The sequence below is a fragment of the Curcuma longa genome, chromosome 3, assembly GCF_044706935.1.
Source record: "Curcuma longa cultivar G26 ecotype Majalengka, Jawa Barat chromosome 3, ITB_CL_G26_1.1, whole genome shotgun sequence".
NCBI lineage: Eukaryota > Viridiplantae > Streptophyta > Magnoliopsida > Zingiberales > Zingiberaceae > Curcuma > Curcuma longa.
Genome location: NC_133863.1, coordinates 13,666,842 through 13,687,313, shown reverse-complemented (window position 1 = coordinate 13,687,313; position 20,472 = coordinate 13,666,842). Strand labels below are relative to the sequence as shown.

Sequence of the window (20,472 nt, the reverse complement as noted above, 5' to 3'; positions counted from 1 at the left end):
AAAAAAATATTCTTGCAAATACATCGTAGCTGGGGATCAAATCACGGGTCCCTGGGTCACAACCCGAATGTCCTACCGTTACACCATTGCCTCGGGGACAAAATTTATCCAATAAATAAATCAAGAGAAGGTCGTCCATCATAAAGCTAGTCGGGTCTAAGATATGAATTCCAACAAAGTCATGGCCTTCCGTACACAAAATTTTAAAAATTAATTAGTTATATCATTAGATTGTGTTTTTTCAGTTTTATTTGATTTGTTCTATTGTTGCTATCTATAGACTTACATTTTACCAATGTCAATCGTTAGCTCTGAATAAAGGGTTTTCTCCATAGATCTATATCCATTTACTTTTATTTAATAATAAGATTATATATATATAATTAAAACACTAATAAATTTGATTCATTAATATTCATAAATAATTTTTATATATGAATAAACTTATTTAGTTTATTGGCTTATATAATATTTTAATTATAAAATTATTTTCCATTTTAAATAAATAAAAACATAATAATTTATAAAATTTTAAAATCTTTAATTTTCCTTAATATTTTAGAAATAAAAAATCACATAAATTTTATGCATTAACACGTTTGTTGCAAACAATGATTTAAATAATAAAATACATTATATATATATTTTTAGTTTATCTTGTTAGCATTGATAAAACCTCAATTCAAACTTGATGTGATAAAATATATTATATAATTCTTATAAAACAATTTAAAAAATCTTTTTTAAGATAATTTCCCTTATTTAAGACTATTAAAATTTATTCTGGTTATTTATCCGATATATTATTTTCCTCAGTTATTCATGTTAAACAAATTATTTTCTTCAATTTCCCCCTTTTTTTTTTTACCGCAACTGCGAATTTTCTATTTAAGCTCATGTTCCCACTCCACTTGCATCGACGTCGCTTTCCTTTTCTGCTGCATTAATGGCTTCCCACTCTCTTCTTCTACTCATCTTGCCTCCTCTTCCTCCGACGCCCATCTCACGACCCTGATCCCGACGCCTGCCCTTGCCTTCTACCTCTCCAGCCCCTTCTCCCGTCCTCGTCTTAGAACCCTAATCCAGGCTCAAACTCGAACAAACTCGCTTGGGAATGCCGTGCCTCGCTTCAATCTCGCTGCTTCGCTCGCCTTCCTGGTTTGTTCTCTCTCCGAATGATTAAGGTCTGGTAGCGTAGTGTAAAGTTGATTTCTTTACCGTTTTAAGATCTGGTTCGGCTCCTCCGCTGCTATGCGTTTTGTCAAACATTCTTCTTTTTTTTTCTTGTTTAATGTAGCTGATGTTAAAAGTTGTAGTTTTGTTTTTTAGGTTTACAAGGTTGTAGTTTAGTTAATGAGCTTTAGAAGCATTGGACGCTGAGGTTACGCGAGATGGGCTCAGAGGGTGGAGGTTTCTTTCATTTGTTTGATTGGAACAGGAAATCACGCAAGAAATTGTTCTACAACGGAGACGCTTGTTCTGGTATGTTGCTTTTTTTCCTCATTGGTATTAGCCCACTTGTTTATTCGGACGTTGAAGTCAAGCCTGTTGCAACTTACAATGTCTTCTTCTTACAGAAAAAACAATCAAGGGCAATAAGTGTGATGGTAATAAGTCAAAGCCACAACTCCACCAGGTGCCTTTAAACCTCTTTTGCCCTGTCCTTTTTTCAAGTTGGTATAAATCTACTTTTTAATGCGCTTTCTTTTTTGCAGGTTGATCAAAATCAGTTGGATGGGCAAGCAAGAACCGACGTTGGCAGTAACTATTATGGTAATTTGGTAACTGATCAAGAGGAAGGTGGATTTAAAGCTCCAGGGGTTGTAGCCAAGCTTATGGGTTTGGATTCTATGCCAGCCTCTAACAATTCTAAGCATGATTCTCCACTCTTAGATGACTCGAGCTCTTTTTGGGGTAACAATAGTCAGAAGAGAGATGCTGAATATTACTCCAATGATAATGTATATCATGTGATTACAAGAAATAATATCTATTCTGGAAAAACAGAAACAAAGTTACAAAAGATGCCAAGCAGCCCTATTGAGAAATTTCAAATAGAAATGCTGCCTCCTAGAGGAGCTAAAACTATCTCAATTACCCACCACAAATTACTTTCTCCTGTTAGAAATCCTGGTTTCATCACTCCTAGAAATGCATCTTATATAGTCGAAGCCGCAGCAAAGATTCTTGAACCAGGATTTCACAGCACTACCATGGGCGGACTTCATTCTCTCAGGACGCCTCTGAAATCACTAAAGGAGAGTGAATCCAATGGGATCACAGAAACACGTAGGAATATATCAAAACAGATAGAATCATCTGCTGGAATTTCAAAGACTGGTGATCCTGCATATCTCAGAGGACAGACCTTAAAAAGTTCAGAGAGCCTGAAAGATGATACAGGCGCTCAATTGAATGGAAGTTCAAACGAATCCCAGTCTTCAGGTGCTAAAGTAAATCGGAATTCAGGCTCGCTTCCAGTTAAAGCGAAGGCAAACTCACACAGGAAGGAGGGAACAAGCTTGAAGAGCAGCACAACATTAGGCAAAGATAATGAGGGGTGCAGCTCAAACAAACCAGCTAATAGTCTGTTGGATGACCGAAACAACAACCAGAATAGGAGAGCTCCTTCTGTAAATGGTTACAGTGTGCTGAAGAGAAGTAATCAGAAGGACAAGTATCTGTCGGGTAAAGGCAAGTTAACTTTGCAGCCATCAGTTACAGAGCAGCAAGGGACCAAAAACGTTGCTGGACATGTGTCATCTGAGAAGAGAAAGATTGGAAATGAGTTTCCAGGGAATAATAAAGTGGGTTACAAGAAAGCAATAGGGACTAATTACTCTGAGAAAGAGGCAGTGCCAACAGGTTGCAAAAACTTCTCACAGGAGAATAGTTTCGTAGAGACAAAGTCATCTTCCCAAACAAGTTTTTCTAATGAGATGGCCCAGGTGCCCCCAGGTAACTCTGGGACCCTGGTGCAGCATAATTTTGTATTGGATGAACATTTGAAATGCAGGTATGATAATATGCAAAAGAGCACAGATGTAGTGTCATTTACATTCACCTCACAAATCAGAAAGCCAAAGGGCTCATCACTGTCCTTCAGCTGCAAGGTGGACAACCAGGCCAAAAAGTATGAATATTCTGGTAACAAATGTCAAGATGTTGTATGTTCAGACAACCAAATCTTACCCCACTCAAAACAGAATTTTATAGAAGATGACTGTATAGGCATTCTTTTAGAAAGAAAGTTGCAAGATTTAACTACAGGGGCTCAATCACCTTATTTTAATTTACTTAAACGAGGTAGTGTTTCAGCATGCATATCCATTGTGGATGAGTCTGCTTCTTCTTTTAATGATAGTTCTGAGCGCAAAAAGAAAGCCTTATTTTCATCTGATAGCATCAAATCAGTTTCATTAGCTAGCGATTTGGCAGAACGCAACATGAGCTTTAGGCTACAGGTACGTTGCTACTATTTATTCTTTTGTCTGTGTACTTCGCAAACATGTTAATATATGGCTTGTGAAAAATAAATCATTGGACACTACAGATGCTGTTAATTTGGCAAACCTGCCAGTACTTGTTCAAAGTAAGGATTTGACATGATCAAGTTTTGTCACAGTCCTTTCATGGTGTCTTTCTTACGCAACAAAAGTAGTCTAGTTTTTGAAAATTTGAAAGATGAATATCATCATCTAATTGACCAGTACCTGTAATTTTTTGTCGATACACATTGGTAACAGGGAAATTCTCACAATGGGCACTGTCTTTTCATCGTTTATATTATTATTGTGTTCCAAAGAGAAATTTGAGACTTAAATTGGGTTTGAAAATATTTAAATACGCTGGTGTTTTTTTTCATCAGGAGGGTCAACTAGACAATTTTTTGCTAATACCTTAATGATTTATATGACCATGTTCCTTTCCCCATTCTCTTCAAGATGATTACCAGAAAGATTATCAAAAACTGCATGCTTGATTTCTACCAACAAAACTATCTACTGTATATCCCTCAACCGCATTAATTTCCCTTGAATATTTGTGTATGAGTGCTCATGTTGCTGGGCACGTGTGAACATTCCCTTTTTGTTTTAGTTAAGTTACTATTTTACCCTCATTCATCTTTCCTGAGTGTGGATAATCCATAAATTAGGATTATATATATATATATATATATATATATATATATATATATATTTGCGCACATTATGCGAGCTTAATTATTTTATTTCTTAATATCTTATAATGAAATTATAAATTTTGACAGCTACCACAATCTGGAATCTCATAATAATTAATATATTCTGTTTGTTTATTTATTGACAAATAAGAATGTTCTAGTTATGTAATTCTAAGTTTGAGCAAAATAATCCTGGAGACCAGATTCTGTGGCTGGATCTTGAAATGAATATATATGGACTTAGTATTAAGCAAACAAGGGCTTGGATTGAATTGGACCAACTGTCTGCTGTGTTTTTGTTCATAAAAAAATTGTTCTTGGGAGAAAAAACAGTTGGATTCACAAAAGAATGATTCTAGTGAGTATCAACACAATTCATAAGTTCAGTGGCATAAAGATTAATCTAGCCTAGAGTCCTGGTGGTTTTTTTGGGGACCTGAGCACACCAGCTTAATCTGGTCTCTCACTATGTCTATGTTTTTTTTCAGTGGTTTTAGCTTATCTAAAAGGTGTCCTTTTGCTATATGTAAAAGATCCTTTGGCCAAGGGTTTTAAGAAACATAAGCAAGCAATACAATATGTGATCACCCAATATATGATCTGGTTACCTGATGAAGTCTCTTACTCAGAGACCTGGGGCCTGTGCACACTAGCTAAATATAGTCTCAGACTATATGTCTAAAGATTTTTTAATGATTTTTTGCTTATATGCATTAGCATAAGCACTTCTTATTAAAATAATTATTTCTTCAATTATTCATAATAGTAGTTTAAATAGTTGTAAAACTTAACAAATGCAAGTAATTCATAACATAAGGTTATCTTCAGACCAAAAAATAAGGGTATTGACACAAACCATCTATTGAATAACGAAAATGCAAAATAATGAATTTCAAATTGTAGCCATAACCAAAACTTTTATTATCTTTACAAAAGTCTTCAAAGTCAATGTGAAGTTTGTTATTCTTCTTCAGAAAGAGATTTAGCTATATTTACAATCACCATCATAGCCATCATTTGAGACCCGTATGGTTATCATATTCCACACATTTTCAATTTGAACCAGTAAGTGGGTTTTAAGTTTATACTACCAGGGTACAAGTGAGTCTGCAGCTCCGCTGGTAACACAGTCTATTAGCTTGCGAGGTTTCTGAAATTAAATTCCATGTCAAAGTCCAACCCGAGCTAATTTCTTTGTTAAATCATTTGATTGCATTTGCCCATCTTTTGTGGCCAGAGATCTCATCCCTTCTCAATTTGCTGTGTTTTTAAAAGATTTTATTGAATATAAAATAGATTAGATTAGTTATCTTTTCCATGTGTTGCCTAATCACAAATGTTGAGTTCTCTTTAACCTAGTGCTTATCATAGTTTGGTGAACCGTTTAAAGAATAAAGAATATGTGACAACAAATGCATTAAAGAGCTCACACTTATCACCTTCAGTTTGAATGTGTAATGGAAGCACATATAACTTATACAACATGGTGACGCTTTATGCGTGCATATGCTGAAACAAGGACTGCTTTTAAAACATGGCTCCTTAGCCTTCTTTGTTTCTAGTGTTTTTTCCTCTCTTCTTTCTCAACCCTCGTCTTTACATAAGGAGGTAAAAGATAACCAAATTCATAAGTACATATCATTTCTGGTGTGAGGCAGTAAGAGCTTTCATAGTGATTGTTTTGTTAACTAACCTGTCAAAAAGATGAGATCCAAAAGATGCAAAGTCAACTTAAAAGCTGTTGATAGAAAACTGGAAACTTTGGTAACGTGAATAATTGGAGTCAATGTTTGAGTTAAATGAGTTTTTGAAGAACAACTTTGCTGAAAAGGTCTGGATTGTAGTATTTGTTGGTAATGGCTTTATATTCTGATTTGCTGTTCATTATAGTTTGACTTGGAAATTGGAACTGGGGGAGAAGATCAATTTTTTGATAAGTTAATAAGAGATGAAATTTGAAGTGGCCTGTCTTTTTAGTTTTTTATGCCTTTCCATTTCTTCCTTTATCAAAATTAGGTATTGGACCTGTGTTAACCAAGTATGGATGTCACTCTAGTAGACTACACATAAAGCCTTTCAGTTACATTGCACACAAAGTCAAGACTATATATCAGCAAACAGCATACTTAACTTAGACTTGTGAGTTAGATTACGTCAAACTGTTGAATGCTAGTTTTCTTATGTTTCAATACTTCCAAGTTCTGCTAGATAAATTTATGTATGCATTTGTTTGTAAGATTCTGTTTTTCCAATTGAATGACTTGAGTCACTGCAGGAAGTAAGTAGAACAGGATTTCACAGCAAGGTGGATGAAAGTGGTCACCAAGACCTGAGCCCTATATCCTGGCAGTCAATTCCGAGCTGCAGCAGTGTTCATGGTACTATCAGGTTGCTTACACTCGATGCTTTCTTCAACAAGTAAACAATTTTATTTTTCTCTTTGCAGGAAACAAAATAAGTTCCATTTTTTGTGCTGATTTATCTGATTCAGTTTCCCAATTTTCTGAAAATAGAGATGGAGAATTAGTATCTGAAATCTGCAAAGGTGGTCATACTAATTCATCCACTCAGGAGCTAGAATATGTGAAAGAGATAATTATTAACACCGGCTTTACGTTTGAGGATCTGATACCATGTCCACTTGACCATTCTTTCGAGATACTTGATCCAATTCTTTTTGACAAGTTGGAAGAGACTAGAACCTCAACACCAAATGAAGCGGAGGAGAAAAGGCTGAGGATGAGGCGGAAGATATTATTCGACTCTGTGAATGAATGCTTGGACAGGAAATGTAGTCAGTATTTCCGGTCAGGCTTCCGGTCATGGGTGAAAGGGGTAGCTGTTGCTGCAAAAAGCTTGGGAGATGAACTCTACAAGGAGATCTCAGGTTGGAGTAGCATTGGAGACTGGATGGTGGATGAACTTGTGAATCGAGACATGAGCACGCATTTAGGTGGTTGGGTTCACTATGGAATCGAAGCATTCGAAGCAGGAGTAGAGATTGAGTCAGAGCTCTTCAATTCCTTGGTTGATGATGTTGCTGCCGGATTGTTGTGAGGAACGAGGAAACAAACTCGAGGGATTCATGTGCAAACCACTTGAAGCCTCCTATACAGTCGATCGTTTCGGGTATTTCAGTCATGACTCTTTGCTTGAGAATAGATGAGGTTAAAACTGTATTGATCAGACGACTGTATAGGGGGTTTCACTGTGAAGGCCCCCTTCATGATTTGTCGGTCTGCCCAGAAGTGTGGAAACATGCTTGCCTTTTGTTCCCACATTTGATATGCAATCTCTCTTTTACTTGTAACCATGTAAATACAATTCCAGGATTTGAAGAGACACACTGTGGCATTGGCGCTGCATTGTTGAGACTCAAAGTCAGCAATCATTTAGCTCTGACAAGAATTCCTAAAAAGGCAAGATTTCTGAACATTGAACTTCCTAAATGTTGTTTCCATTTATCTTTGACCATGACTGAACATTGAACATTTGACTTGCTAAATGCTAGTCGGCTTTACTTTTTGTGACACACTCATAAACATTGAATTTCATCATCATACTTTCGGAGCATGATTAAGTTGGTTACGACGCAGTAGCGTTGTAGAAGAGGATAAGGGTTCGAATCCTGGCGAAGTCAGATAATATCCTCCTGTATTATGATCAACTGCAGTTTCTCGATTTACCTCTTCACAGATGATTGTGAGACCGACCGTATGAGGATGCTAAGATGACAGATTTCATTTTTTTTACAGAAGAACTTCATCTTCATGCTTGAACACTTTAGACTTTTGTTGGTCGAGTTGGGCAATCAAGTTGCATGGGTCAGGTTGCACAAGCCAATTGGTCGAGTGGACTTGTTAGGTTGCACGGTGCAAATCAGGTTGCATGGTCTAAGGAGGCTTTTAAACTTGCCTATCTTGGAGACTAGCCGAGCCACACAGGGTAAGTAGGTTGGTTGAATCGAACTGCATTTGCTAGGTGTACGAGTCACATGAGGTGGGCATGTCAATTGGATTGGATAAATAGTTTGAACTCAAGTTGAGCTCGATAAGATGTTTAATAAAAAGTGAAGCTCAGTTTAACTTGGCTCGCTTATGTGTCTATTTATAATCATAGTTTTTTGAAGAAATAAAATTTGAAGTGGCATTTCTAAAAATGGTTAAGCTTTTGGAATATTTTAAGTTACCATCGAGGTTCAGTACCGCTACAGCCCAGCACGTACCCAGCGGCCGTTCAACCGCTCCTTCTCTACGCGGAATCAGTATAAAATGCCGACCCTCAGCTCCCCGTCACTCCCTTCTCTTCAGTCTCTTCCGATCCTTCGCGATCGCAGAGAAAACCAGAGAGAAATAGGAAGAGTGCGAATCCTGGATCAGGCCTTCGATTTCACGTGGATCCTTCTGCTGCTCCAGGATCTGCGCGCTCTGCGTCCTGTTTGAGCTCGTCGGATCAGGCGGCTTCACCGAGGGGGCGAAGGGAAAGCGATCGGTGGTCGGGACGAGCGCTTCGAAGTTCATAAAATGCGTCACTGTCGGCGACAGAGCCGTCGGGAAGACGTGCGTGCTCATATCCTACACCAACAACAGTTTGCCCACGGTCAGTGATGTCGAAAACTGAATCCCCTTTTTCTTTTTAGGTTTCTTCCTCCTCCGTACTTGCATCATTCGATCGGTCTGGAGCACTTATTTTTTTAGAGAAAATTGGTAAAGACATGAGCACGAATGTCTGTCTAGTTTTCCCACGGTCAGTGATGTCGAAAGCCAAATCCAGAAGATAGAAAGTAGAAGAAAATAAAAACAAAATATTCTATATTCAAAGTGAGGAATTATAAAAATAGAATAAATAGGTCCTTCCTTTGTTTACGTGTGAAGAGAATTGAAATATTCATCAAATTTAACCCTTCTCCCCATTTGATAGTTAGATGTTGAAAACTTTCATCGGTTTGAATTGTAGGCATGATGTAACTGATATTTCATCTAATCTTAATTCAATTATGTGAAAGACTTGTTTGATTGTGTGCTTTCCTCTATTAGGTTTTCAGATAAATTGCTGCAAGTCACCATGAGTTATATAAATTACAAGCCAAATTGACTACAGATAGTGAACTAGTAAATTGCTCCTATAAACAACTGGGTCTTATAAAAGTTAGTGTATCAATTGTTATTGAGAAAACATGTAGCAATTTGTTTCTGATTTGATGCGTATATTTAATATTTAAATTCATCCTTGTTTTCTCAGTGTCCTTTCTTAAAGTTCCATTTCCTAAGACCATGGATGCTACGACATGCCACTAATGCAACAATCTATGTTTCGCAAGCATGTGATTGCTACATTCCTAAACCTAGTTGATACCAGGCAAACAAGGCGCAACTATGTTCTTATTTGTTCTCAGCCACAACACTTGGCAAAGATCACTTGATTCGTCAAATCTTCCTACCTAATCTTCTTGTCTAGTCCTCCAAACTAGGTCTTCTCATCTAATTCTTCAAATTAGGTCTTTCTGACTAACCTCCAGTTAGGACTTTCATTATCTAACCGCAACTAAAATTTTCCTGTGCTTAGCCGCAATTAGAATTTTCTTATACTATCTACACACTCAGTTTAGCTCATTAGATAATTTCACAGACTTAATTTGAACTTTTTACCATTATAGCTCACATTGTCAAGCCATGACAAGCACGGTTAGTTCAACCATTATTGTATCATCTTATACTTTTGCTCTATACTCATGAAAAATTGTAAAATCGAAAGATGCAGCATTTGCCATTTGCCACTCTCACTACCTAATCCAATGGCAAACACAGCTTGATGAGATTGTCATGCCACTAGCAACAATCCATTTGAGGAGCAACAGTTTATGATTGTAGGATAACAAACCATGGCAAACATAAATTCATTGGTGCAACATTTACAACTATAGCATTGTAAAATGCCTACACAACACGGTTACTCAATCCTGCCAACCTATTAGAGTTCGTAAACAGGAACGGTCAAGTTCAGAAGACAAACATATTCGAAGGAAAAAAAAAATCCTAGCTGATGTAGCACTGTTCATAGGATCAACATATATCAGCAGAAACTTGATACCTAGGATTCCATGTACTGAGAAGCTGGTGGACTTGTTTTTGTTTTCCAGGATCCTGCAGAATAACGAACAGCTTTAACAGTCAAGAAGATTAGACAAAATGCTTGCTATTCGTTAGAAACATGTTGGTACTAGAATCTTAGACACCATTGAGAATGATTCATCCAGTGAGACACTATAGAGCTTTGTTGTTGTTGAGAAGTAAGCAAGGGATACACAGCAGGATCTATAGCAAGGATTTTTTATTGAGATACAATCAAAGTCTCATATTGAAAATACATGGAAAAAATCCTGAAGTTATAAGACAGAAGATATCTCAATTGGTATGAGATTTTTTAGATAAAATCCAAAAATAAAATCATGAAAGTTTGGACTCAAAGTGGATAATATCATACCGTTCCTTTTAAACATTGTTCACTTTGTCTTCTTAAGGGTGTTATGCTGAAGACCCAGGAATGCATCTATCTATACCCTGCGGCATTGTTTATCATAGAACTGAAGTGGAGATATAGAATTAGTCATTTTATTTGCCGGAAGAAGTAGAATTACTATTTCTTAATTACCAAAGAAGATTGGTATGATCAAAAGAAATAAATGTAGCTTCGACTAGAAGAAGGGAAGACAAAATTGCTCATAAACAACCAACTGGATTGAAAATTGGGAAAATCTGAAAATCTTGAAGGTGAAGCAGGAAGTCATTTATAGCTGCTACTCCAAAAACAGAGAAACCTCGGAGATGACAGCGTGGACTGCATGCAGGACAACGGCAGCAAGAGAGACACGAGAGACATGATACTGAAGTATGCTGATCTTGGACAAGATGTTGGATTTGCTCTGGTCAGGAAGGAGATGTTGAATGTGTTGGGATACAATCAAAATTCCACATTGAAAATACATGGAAAAGATCCTGCGATTATAAGATGGAGATATCTATATTGATATAAGGCCTTTTGGATAAAATCCAAAAACAAAACCATGAGGGGCGTGAGCCCAAAGTGGACAATATCATATACAAAGGTGACGAAATCAAAGGATGAGTAAAAGGTCAACTCCGAAGGTGAATTTTGCTTTGCAAAACCTTAATTCTAGAAAGGAGGCTCTAATACCACATAGAATTTAGGAAAACAAATATCCTGCTGCATTGTTGGAATCACCATTGTATGAGCATATTTCGACCTAAGATAAAAACCCTAAACCAAACTTGAAAATAGCAATGTTGAACTACACTTACTACACAATAGCTAATAATCTCAACACCTTTAATAATGGTCATCAACTTTGGCTTATAAAGTCATTTTTTTTAATGAAAAGTAAAAAAGCATTACCTTGAGCCCCACGAATCTCAACTTCACGCCATTCTTGAACTAGGGCACAGCAACAACAAAGTAGATGAGACAAGAAATCATCACAAAGCCCTCCCTAATAGCAAAAGAGTAGTTAATCAGCAAACTCTGAAAAGTAGTTTGGCTTCTCTACACCTCTTTATTTTTCTGAAAGTATTGTTAAGCCTTTAAAGATTGTGAACAAGCACAAAATTACAAGGTTTAGAATTATACCACCACCTATTAAACAAATGATTGTAACATTGTTTGCTGTCACATAATGCATTGAGCAATGCAAACTACATTGTTGACATGAATATCTGGAGGTGTATAACATAACTTCTGACTAGATTTATTTAACCAAAAATTATCTAGTGGATCATTACCGACATGCTCATAGCATCGGATCCATATAAACGAACTCAACCATTTACTCGGATGGGTGGAAGCAGGAGAGGTAGAAAGTAGTTCAAGTGAGAGAAATATCAAACGAAGAAACTCTATTATATTCCCCCCACTAATCTTATTTACTCGAGAGAATTGGGAGGATGGATGTAAATGTTGCGGTTATTAGAGAAAATATTCAATTATTTAATTTTAAAAAACTTTACAGAAGTCAGTAGACTTTGTAAGTAAACAGAATGATGCAAGCCAGATTACCGTAATATTGAACATTTTCCGTAGCTTCCTTCGAACACAGCAAGTGTAACAACAGCACGATAATACTAACGTATATGCCATCAAATCATTACATGCTTCAGCAGAAGCTGTTGACAAGAAACAAGGCCTTTCAGTTCAACACTAGTATACTTCAAAAATTTCTATCAAACTATGAACAGAAATATCTAATGAGAAGTTTATATGAAATTGCTACTTTACAAAATTGGAAGCTTCCTACACCATAATAGTCATGATAGATGACTAAGAGCAAAACTGAAAAGAGGACTGAGAGCAACGAGCTTCCTGTCCGCAAGAAGGAAAAACCAACAGATGCTAGAGGTCTTTTTTAATCATTACATAGTTTAAACATAGATTATTCTGAATAATTTTGTCCAATGGAGAGTACCAACAGGTTCATAACAAACTGAAAAAGTGCCGGCAAGAATCTTATGGATGTCATCTTCATTCCCTTTGAAGAGCTTATTGTTCTTGATAAATCATTTTTTTCATCTCTATTATTTTTCCTTTCAAAAAATCTAGATTCATTTTCAGGTAAACCATATTCAACACTTATCTTGATAATCATCCTTGTTCCCAACAACTGAGTTTCTCATGATAATGTAAATTGGCCTTGACATTAATGTTAATCGAATAGATTCAAACTCTCAATGAAGATTGTGATACTTGATCCTTATATCAAATATGAATTATTGTTTATTTAACCAAGTACACGCCATTGTCTGTGGGGAGTGCAACAGTAAAGAACAAGCAGTCTTTCCAATGAATTATATCTATCTAGCTACCCAAAGAATCTGAAACTTTAAAGCAGATTGGTCTAGTTTCTTGTATAGTTTGATAAATACACCAGATATTGATTTTTCGCGGTCTATGCTGAAATGACAGTGGCAAACAAAAGAAAATTCTAAATAGATGTAGGTTTGTTTGATTGTTATTCATTTGTACAAAATATATATCGACTACCAACAGAATGATTAGGCAAGAAACTAGCTGTGGAACAAACTTACAAATTGGTCTATCTTTTGCTACACTAGCAATCTGTGAAAATGTTCCACAGGGATAGAATAAAGTTCGCAAACCTGCAAAATATCACAAGGCAATATAATTTTTATCTAATTTTTAGAAAATAACTGTATAAAAATAATCTCGTAAAATCTATAACCATATGTGAAATAGTTCTCAATCCTGCCTAAGATGGATAAACTAGTACACGTTTTACTTTAGCTTGTACAGAAACAATGTCCATGATGAAAATCAACAGAAATTGTTAGTAAATCATTGGCCAGTGGAATTTGATAAAAATTAACTGGTAACATAGAGTAGCAGGAGACCTAAAATGAAGAGGAACTGATCACTCATGTATGCATACTGTAGGTTGTTTGGGAGGGGAAAACACTTCGCTTAAGAAGCCCATAAGTTAAATGTCTAAATATAGGGAACAGATGACTGTTACTGTCCAGCAATATCAAAAGAATAGGGAAGGAAAACATCAAAAGTGCATCAGCTTACTAGGATGATCTTCAGGTAACTATTCGCTAATGAGTCTATGAAAAGGAGAACAAATACCATTGTGGATTATATAACTCAAAATTTACTTGTCCACCAAATGTGCTAAGACCCATTAACAACAATTATTTTGCATAATCCAATCAAGTTTTTTGATCAAATCACATTGGAATCCAAATTTACCACAATGTATCAAGCTAGTTTGTTCCATCCTTCAGCTACCTCTGACTTTCTACTGGGTAATTGAAAATCAAAACTAAACTGCTTTTTCCTAAACATTAGATCATATTATTATAATTGATATCACTGAAACATAGGACAGACTACATATTTATCCATTTGCAATTGTGATGCTAGTGAAAAGGATAATCTCATATGCTGTGTATAATTTAAATGATAGTTGTGCAGCTTGTCACTGTTATTGTAATTATTCTGCCTTCTGTTTAGAAGGGGCATTTGGCATTTTATAGGAAACTTAGAGAGTATTAAAAGTGGCAGGACACCCAAGTAAATAGGATAAAAGTCCATACTAGAACAGATCTACAAGCTTTGCTACACTTAAAATTGAGCAGTTGTGTTGTTAAATTTGATTGGTTCACTGCATACTCCAAAAGATAAATTTCAATGATTGGCAACTTTTCCCAATGACGAAACAGAAGTCGCCTTTCAAACCCTGATAATGACAGTATTTCTAAAAATATATATAATCCAAACTAAGTTAGTGCACATGTTTGGCTAAGATTGCACCAACCTAATCCACCTTGCACACATGGAGACGAGCATTAAAATTAGGGTAAATTGTTAAATTTATCATGCATTTTCAATTCTAACTACAAATATATCACACACTTTCAACATGATAAGGAATCTATAATGGAAAAATAAGTATGACCAAATTTTAAATTAAATCTTGATAAAATTGTTTCCAACATGTCTCATTTGGCTACAAGGAATTCAAATCAAAATAGTGTTTTGTAATAAGCAACTTCACAAAATAGCATAAGCATGAAACTAACAATCACATACATAATGAAGGTTCTGAACAGCATCCCAGTAAATCTGCATGCCATTCTTCATGTCCATGAAATCCTTTGTATGGAGGTGTATTGTGACCATATGTATCTGGTGAGGCCCTACTAGACAAAATTCAGAATTGTTATCATATTTTGAAGTTTACATTTACATTGCAAAACATCATGAACTAGAAAGCTTACTGTTTAGTAAAATTCATATGAATAAAGTATGAGATAGTGCTTTAATATCTTCAACCCATACATTCATTCCAACAAAGTCCAAGAAAATGCTTAAAATAAAAGAGAGGTGAAATAACAAAAGATGTGATGGTTGTCAAACTCTATTTATTCAGACCATGGTGATGGATCTCACAGGTGAGTGGGCGGGAATACAGTGGGCAATGATGGGATGGATCACCATAGAAACTTGTCCAAGCTGGTCACACCATGTGCTATGTAAAGATTGGTATAGGAGAATTCAATACTTCTCATGCTTGTCATTGCTTGGCCTTAATGTTTTTTCCTTTTAGAGAAACACATAAATATAATCATGGTAAAATATTCAACAATTAGGGAAGAAAATGACAGTAGGATTGCTTTATCATCGAATCAAGGTAAATCACATGTGAGTTCGAATCAAATTCCTTCCTAACAATTATTATCATGTCATAATCTCACCAATACATGGGCATGTTGCCAGTTGACCATTTTTTCAAAGAATTGCACAATTGAATTTACTTAAAGACACATGTTTTGACCAGTAATATCAGCAAAAGAAAAAAAAATGTTATCTTAGGAGTATGCCTGATGCAACATAAAACAAGAGGTTTTAGGAAGTGGAGTAACGAAAAGTTGTTAGCTGAGAACAAAGTGAAATATTGATCATGGAAGCATAGAATCATTTTGAGGCAGGAAAATCACTAGATTCCTATTGGAAGTCCAGTAGACTATAGAGACAATATAAATACAGATTGCCTAATCTATTGAAATATTAATTCCTTGAGTGGAAAATTTTAATCACTGGAATGATGGATTATTGTGCAAGTGTGCTTTTACGCGGCCATAGTGAAAGGATGAAAAATGACACTGTAGTAAGGTTGCCTGCAGATATATTATCATCTTCTAAAGAAAGATGTATCTATGGATTTATGATCACTATGAAAATAATCCTAAGGCACCAAGGGTGAGGTATGCTGAGACAGAAGCAGAAAACAAGACCATTCTGCAGTTCATCAGCGAGTTTATCTTATAACAGCAGATAGAACAAACACAAACACACTACTTTTAAATGTTAATTTTGGAGAAGGGAAAGAACTTATGTAGCACTGCATTAGTTGATCATTTAAAGTTAAAATTATTCTAGATGGAAACCATCCTGAGTAGCCATAACTTCTATAGTGATTTAGCATGGGAGCAGTCTTGCTCTTGTTCTGTTGTTGCGCATCCTATTCTGGTGCATTTCTGTCCTACCCTGTAAAGTGGCCTAATAATTTAATCCTTTTTAGTCAAGGTTGATTTCAGAATAACCTTTTGAACTATCTTTGATAACTATACATCTATAAATGTTATAGTATCTATTTGCATTAAAGGACTAAATTGAAATTTCTAAGAAGCAATGGACTTATTTGTAAAACTGTCAATTGATAACCTAATCCCACTCCTCCCACATATTATTGATTTTCTTCCCTCCTGTGATTTTGCCCAACAATAACACCGTAGTTCTCGCTTCCATGCTGGCGCCGCCACCTTGCTTTGTTTACTTCTTTAATCCCTTCCTCTCATAGTTCTCCAAAGCCATGAAGGTTCCCATGGGTCCTCCCCCATTGAAACCCAAACCCACCACCCCAATTCCTGCGCCTTCCTTTCCCAGTTTGTTGTCACACCCCGTACGAGCTAGGCTTGCCGTGAAACTAGCTTCATTCGTCGTGCATGAACTATGATAGTGTCAGAGCAAAATATATAGACAAAATCTAAATAACTACTAAATGCATACCTCTGAAGAAACTCCACCACTATTATACACAATGCATAGCTAATAATCTAGAGGTCATATGTTATTTTATATGTGCACGTTTTTCTTATATCCACTTTCTATTCGTATACTCATATCCTAGAGTTTTGACCTTCAAGTTATTCACTAAGTTTTGTGTATAGTACTAGTGGAGTTTCTTCAAAGCTATGCATTTAGTAGTTAGTTAGTTTTTGTCTATATATTTTGCTCTGATACTATTGCAATTCATGCGCGGCAAGAGAATCTAGCTTCACCACAAATCTTGCTCGTGAGCATGAAAATAATCATCTCTAATAGGCTTGCTTATCCACATTGACAAGAACTGTGTTTTCCCTTCTTGCTTACCTGATCACCTAATATCCCTACCTTCCTAAGCTTTCTCCAACATAATGGCTTAAAGGAACAGACTAAGGAGCTAGTAACCTAGCTTTCAAAGAAACTACTTGCTAGACCACCACAAAAGCATTTATCTATACTATAAATGCTTTTTGTCTAGCACTGGCTTTGCACGACATTGAAGGCCCTTACCATGTGAATATTGAGCCCTTCCACCCTTTGTCAATTTGCCATCTATCTATCCCATTGGACATTAGACCCTAAAATTAGCATAGGCACAAGAAATCAAATATATACACGAAATGAAAATTTTTCATCTATAGAAACAAAAATAAGCAGGAATTTAACTGACATTTCAGAGAAGGGAAATAAGAATTATTATTTTTTTGATAGCCAATATTTAGACTTTGTCTATACATATGGAAAAACAAGACCAACCTAGTTGTCCCATCAAAGGACTTCTCTTTGTAATCAATGGGATCTGAATATTTTAGCTCAACTTTCTTTGGACTTTTAAGATGTGCACTTTTTTCTTCTAATGTTGTTTCCACATTTTGTGTTACTCCTATCAAATGTTGGATCATTTCGCTTTGACCTATATCACATGATCTCTCAAGCTCCATTTGCAGCTTTTCTCTTTCTTTCTTAAGGGCTTCATCAAATGGCACATTTGGATAAGAACAAGTGAGAGATTTCTTGAGAACTGTGGAAGGATTTGTTGATCGATCACGATCCAAAATGACATCTTGCACCTTTCTATCTTCTTCATCCAAGGTATATTCTCGCTCATCCCTCTCAATGGAATCAAGCCTTTCCTATCATATGAAAAAGGAAATAAGAAGCTCTGGGGGAAAGAACAAAAGCAAATATTACATGAATCATAAGAAAGGACATTGACATGTCAAGATCAATGATCACTTCAGAAGTTTTTATACAAAAACCAAAAGATCCACCAAAATGTCCCAGATAAACTTCAAAAAAAATGTTTCAAAAGTTACCCAATGAACCTCTAAAGCGAGTAGAAAGAAAAAAAAACAAAATCCACTTTTAATTAGGATATATGAAATTTAAACTTGCAAAACAAAGGAAATTCTGAATTGAATAATTGAATCCTTTGACAATTTAACTAAACCAAAGCTCACTTACACTTCGGACAAAATCCTATCCAACTTGAGTAAACTTTAACTTTTCAACATACAAAGTTATTCTGTAAAAAAGATCTCTAATACCAGAATTGAATGTGCATGACCACAAGAAGAGAAAATAACAAACTTGCTATGTGAAGACAACCTGGTGCTTAAACTAATGATGAAATGAGAGAAAATAAGATAAGATATTATAATATATTTAGAGACAACTAGAAAAGTACATAGTTAGACAAGTTATATTAATTGAAGTTAAAGTAGAGAGGTAAAAAGAAATAAAAGGATACCCAAGTATTACCAACAGCGATTGAAGGATAACATTTCATACAGCCAACCCCACACGGTTGCAAAACAAGACTTGTGGTAAAATGATCGCCGGTCATGTTATTTGCAAGAAAAACTATCAGGTGGTTCTGTTCACTTGTGGCCATTTCCGCTGATGACAACCATTCTGGAGTATTTCTTTACTCAGGTAAAAATTTTCCTGTTTACTAAATCGATTACCAAAAAATATACAGGATAGTTAAACCGCTAGCTCTACCAACTGCAAATCAAATCAAAACAGAAAAGGAGCAACCATAAGGTCCATAACCATTTGATCTTCAAACTGAATCAAATTTGCAATTGTTAAATGTAAACTCTTCAATCTATTAATGCAAACACAGAACAGCAAATCAAATCAAAACAGAGAAGAAGTAACCAAAACAATTTGACAAGACTTCAAACTGAATCAATCTTGCAAGTATTAAACAGAAAGTCTTCGATCTATTAATGGTCAAAGAGGAAGTCAATAAAGGGCTTTTGCTCTAAAATCAAGTAAGAGGGCAGTAAATGACAGCGAAAGATTGCATTCAAGGGATAACTTCAAAAGATCGATGAATTAACCAGATTTTTTATTTTAAAAAAAAAGATTCTTACTCTGACTCGAGCATTATCTACGAGGGTGATGAGTGGAACGAGTCGAAGATATCGATCAATCTCATTCTGAGCTCTTCTAAACTGGTAGACCATGTTCCATCCCATTGCCAGAAGATACAAATAACTCCTGTTTTGGCAACTATCCACGAGAATGTAAGACCTCCTAAGAGCATCTTCGAGCTGCTCGAGAGGCTCCCGGGTTTCAGGGTACTTCCTCAGCTCCGAAATCTTCAGCTGGTCCAAGAGATTACCTATCAGCTTCAGGTGCTGCGCGAACTGCCGGCAATTCTTCTTGTGCATCCGCGCAGTAGCCGCCGCCTGCCCAATCAACCCGATCAAACGGACGGCGTCGAGACCCGTCAGCTGGGCCACGTTCGACAGCTCTCCCAATTGCTCCCAACTCGCCATTTTGGAGCCGGTTAGGACGGAGAAAACCTAAATGCAGGTTGTTCCACGCAACGAAGAAGGAAAGGAAGTTTAACAGACGCAAGAGCACATGGCGACGACTTAGGATGCCACCCGTCTACCGAAGAGGACAACGAACAAAACTTAGGCAGACAATAATTAAAACTAAACTTCAGAATCTGTGCTACAGTCTACAGATCACGATACCTGCAATGAAACCACTCCAAAATTTCTCCTTTTTGTCAGATATCTCCCGTCGAAGATTTCCAGGCGATGAATTATCAAAGAGGAAACGTTTTAAGTTCCAAGGTGAAGACTTCGATCGGGGTGCGAATCAAGGAGGAAATGTGGAAGTACCAAACGAGCTTCCAACTCTACAGCTTCAAGTAAGTCCACAGATCCAAGTTCCAGATCCACCGCCGCGGCAACTAGACCTGGAAAAACCACGTCTTTTCCATCTCGCCGCCTCTCTCCTCCCCCCTCTGTTCCTTTTTCTCCCGAGCAGGGGAGGCCCGGGGGCCGTCGGGCAGCAGTAACTAGAGGAAGAAGAGAGAGAGGCATCGAGGTGGGTGCATCGCAGGCATTGCTTTGAGTGCGAGCTCGATCGGTCGGCCGAAGCCCGTGGGCGATTTGCGAGCTTTCTTTTTCCCCTCTTTTGGAGCGACGCGGCACGAGCGCTCTGTCCTCTTCCGCCTCTCCTAGTGGCCTCGCTTCCAAATTATCCTCTCTCCCTCAATCCCTCTTTCCTTGCGCGCTTCTGCCTGTCAGTCTGTTGCAGTGTGGCTGCTTTTCCAGCGCAGCGCCGAACCATGTTCATAAATTCCCAAAATTTATTTATCAGAAATAATTTTTTTCCTTCTAAATATC

The 20,472-nt window shown here is 36.6% G+C and overlaps 2 protein-coding genes across 3 annotated transcripts; one reads left to right on the top strand and one right to left on the bottom strand.

The window, feature by feature from the left end:
* Nucleotides 1-1,057: 1,057 nt before the first annotated feature.
* LOC141825448 (uncharacterized) lies at nt 1,058-7,507 on the top strand. The gene is made up of 6 exons (XM_074712832.1): nt 1,058-1,158; nt 1,330-1,482; nt 1,578-1,636; nt 1,716-3,464; nt 6,459-6,561; nt 6,630-7,507. Exons 2-6 carry the CDS (start codon nt 1,392-1,394, stop codon nt 7,238-7,240), a joined length of 2,613 nt encoding a protein of 870 aa, XP_074568933.1. The 5' UTR covers nt 1,058-1,158; nt 1,330-1,391; the 3' UTR covers nt 7,241-7,507.
* A 2,571-nt stretch (nt 7,508-10,078) lies between these two features.
* LOC141824111 (cell number regulator 13) lies at nt 10,079-20,371 on the bottom strand. Of its 2 annotated transcripts, none has more exons than XM_074711345.1 (8): nt 19,813-20,371; nt 19,201-19,723; nt 17,576-17,952; nt 14,804-14,913; nt 13,279-13,350; nt 12,254-12,360; nt 11,597-11,690; nt 10,079-10,326 (listed from the first exon to the last, which is right to left on the bottom strand). In XM_074711345.1, the coding sequence occupies exons 2-8, from the start codon at nt 19,606-19,608 to the stop codon at nt 10,274-10,276; spliced, it is 1,221 nt and encodes a 406-aa protein (XP_074567446.1). In that variant the 5' UTR covers nt 19,609-19,723; nt 19,813-20,371; the 3' UTR covers nt 10,079-10,273. The 2 variants fall into 2 exon arrangements, with proteins under 2 accessions (XP_074567446.1, XP_074567447.1); XM_074711346.1 differs by having other exon boundaries at nt 14,804-14,910.
* Between the last annotated feature and the right edge of the window lie 101 nt (nt 20,372-20,472).

Bases quoted from the DNA above. Each gene is read 5' to 3' on its own strand.
- LOC141825448 (XM_074712832.1), top strand. From the start codon at position 1,392: ATGGGCTCAGAGGGTGGAGGTTTCTTTCATTTGTTTGATTGGAACAGG. The intron at 1,637-1,715 runs GTGCCTTTAAAC...TCTTTTTTGCAG, and splicing joins CAAAGCCACAACTCCACCAG to GTTGATCAAAATCAGTTGGA. The intron at 6,562-6,629 runs GTACTATCAGGT...TTCTCTTTGCAG, and splicing joins GAGCTGCAGCAGTGTTCATG to GAAACAAAATAAGTTCCATT.
- LOC141824111 (XM_074711345.1), bottom strand. From the start codon at position 19,608: ATGGCGAGTTGGGAGCAATTGGGAGAGCTGTCGAACGTGGCCCAGCTG. The intron at 13,351-14,803 runs GTATGTGATTGT...GATATTTTGCAG, and splicing joins CTGTTCAGAACCTTCATTAT to GTTTGCGAACTTTATTCTAT. The intron at 12,361-13,278 runs GTAAGTTTGTTC...TCTTGTCAACAG, and splicing joins AGCAAAAGATAGACCAATTT to CTTCTGCTGAAGCATGTAAT.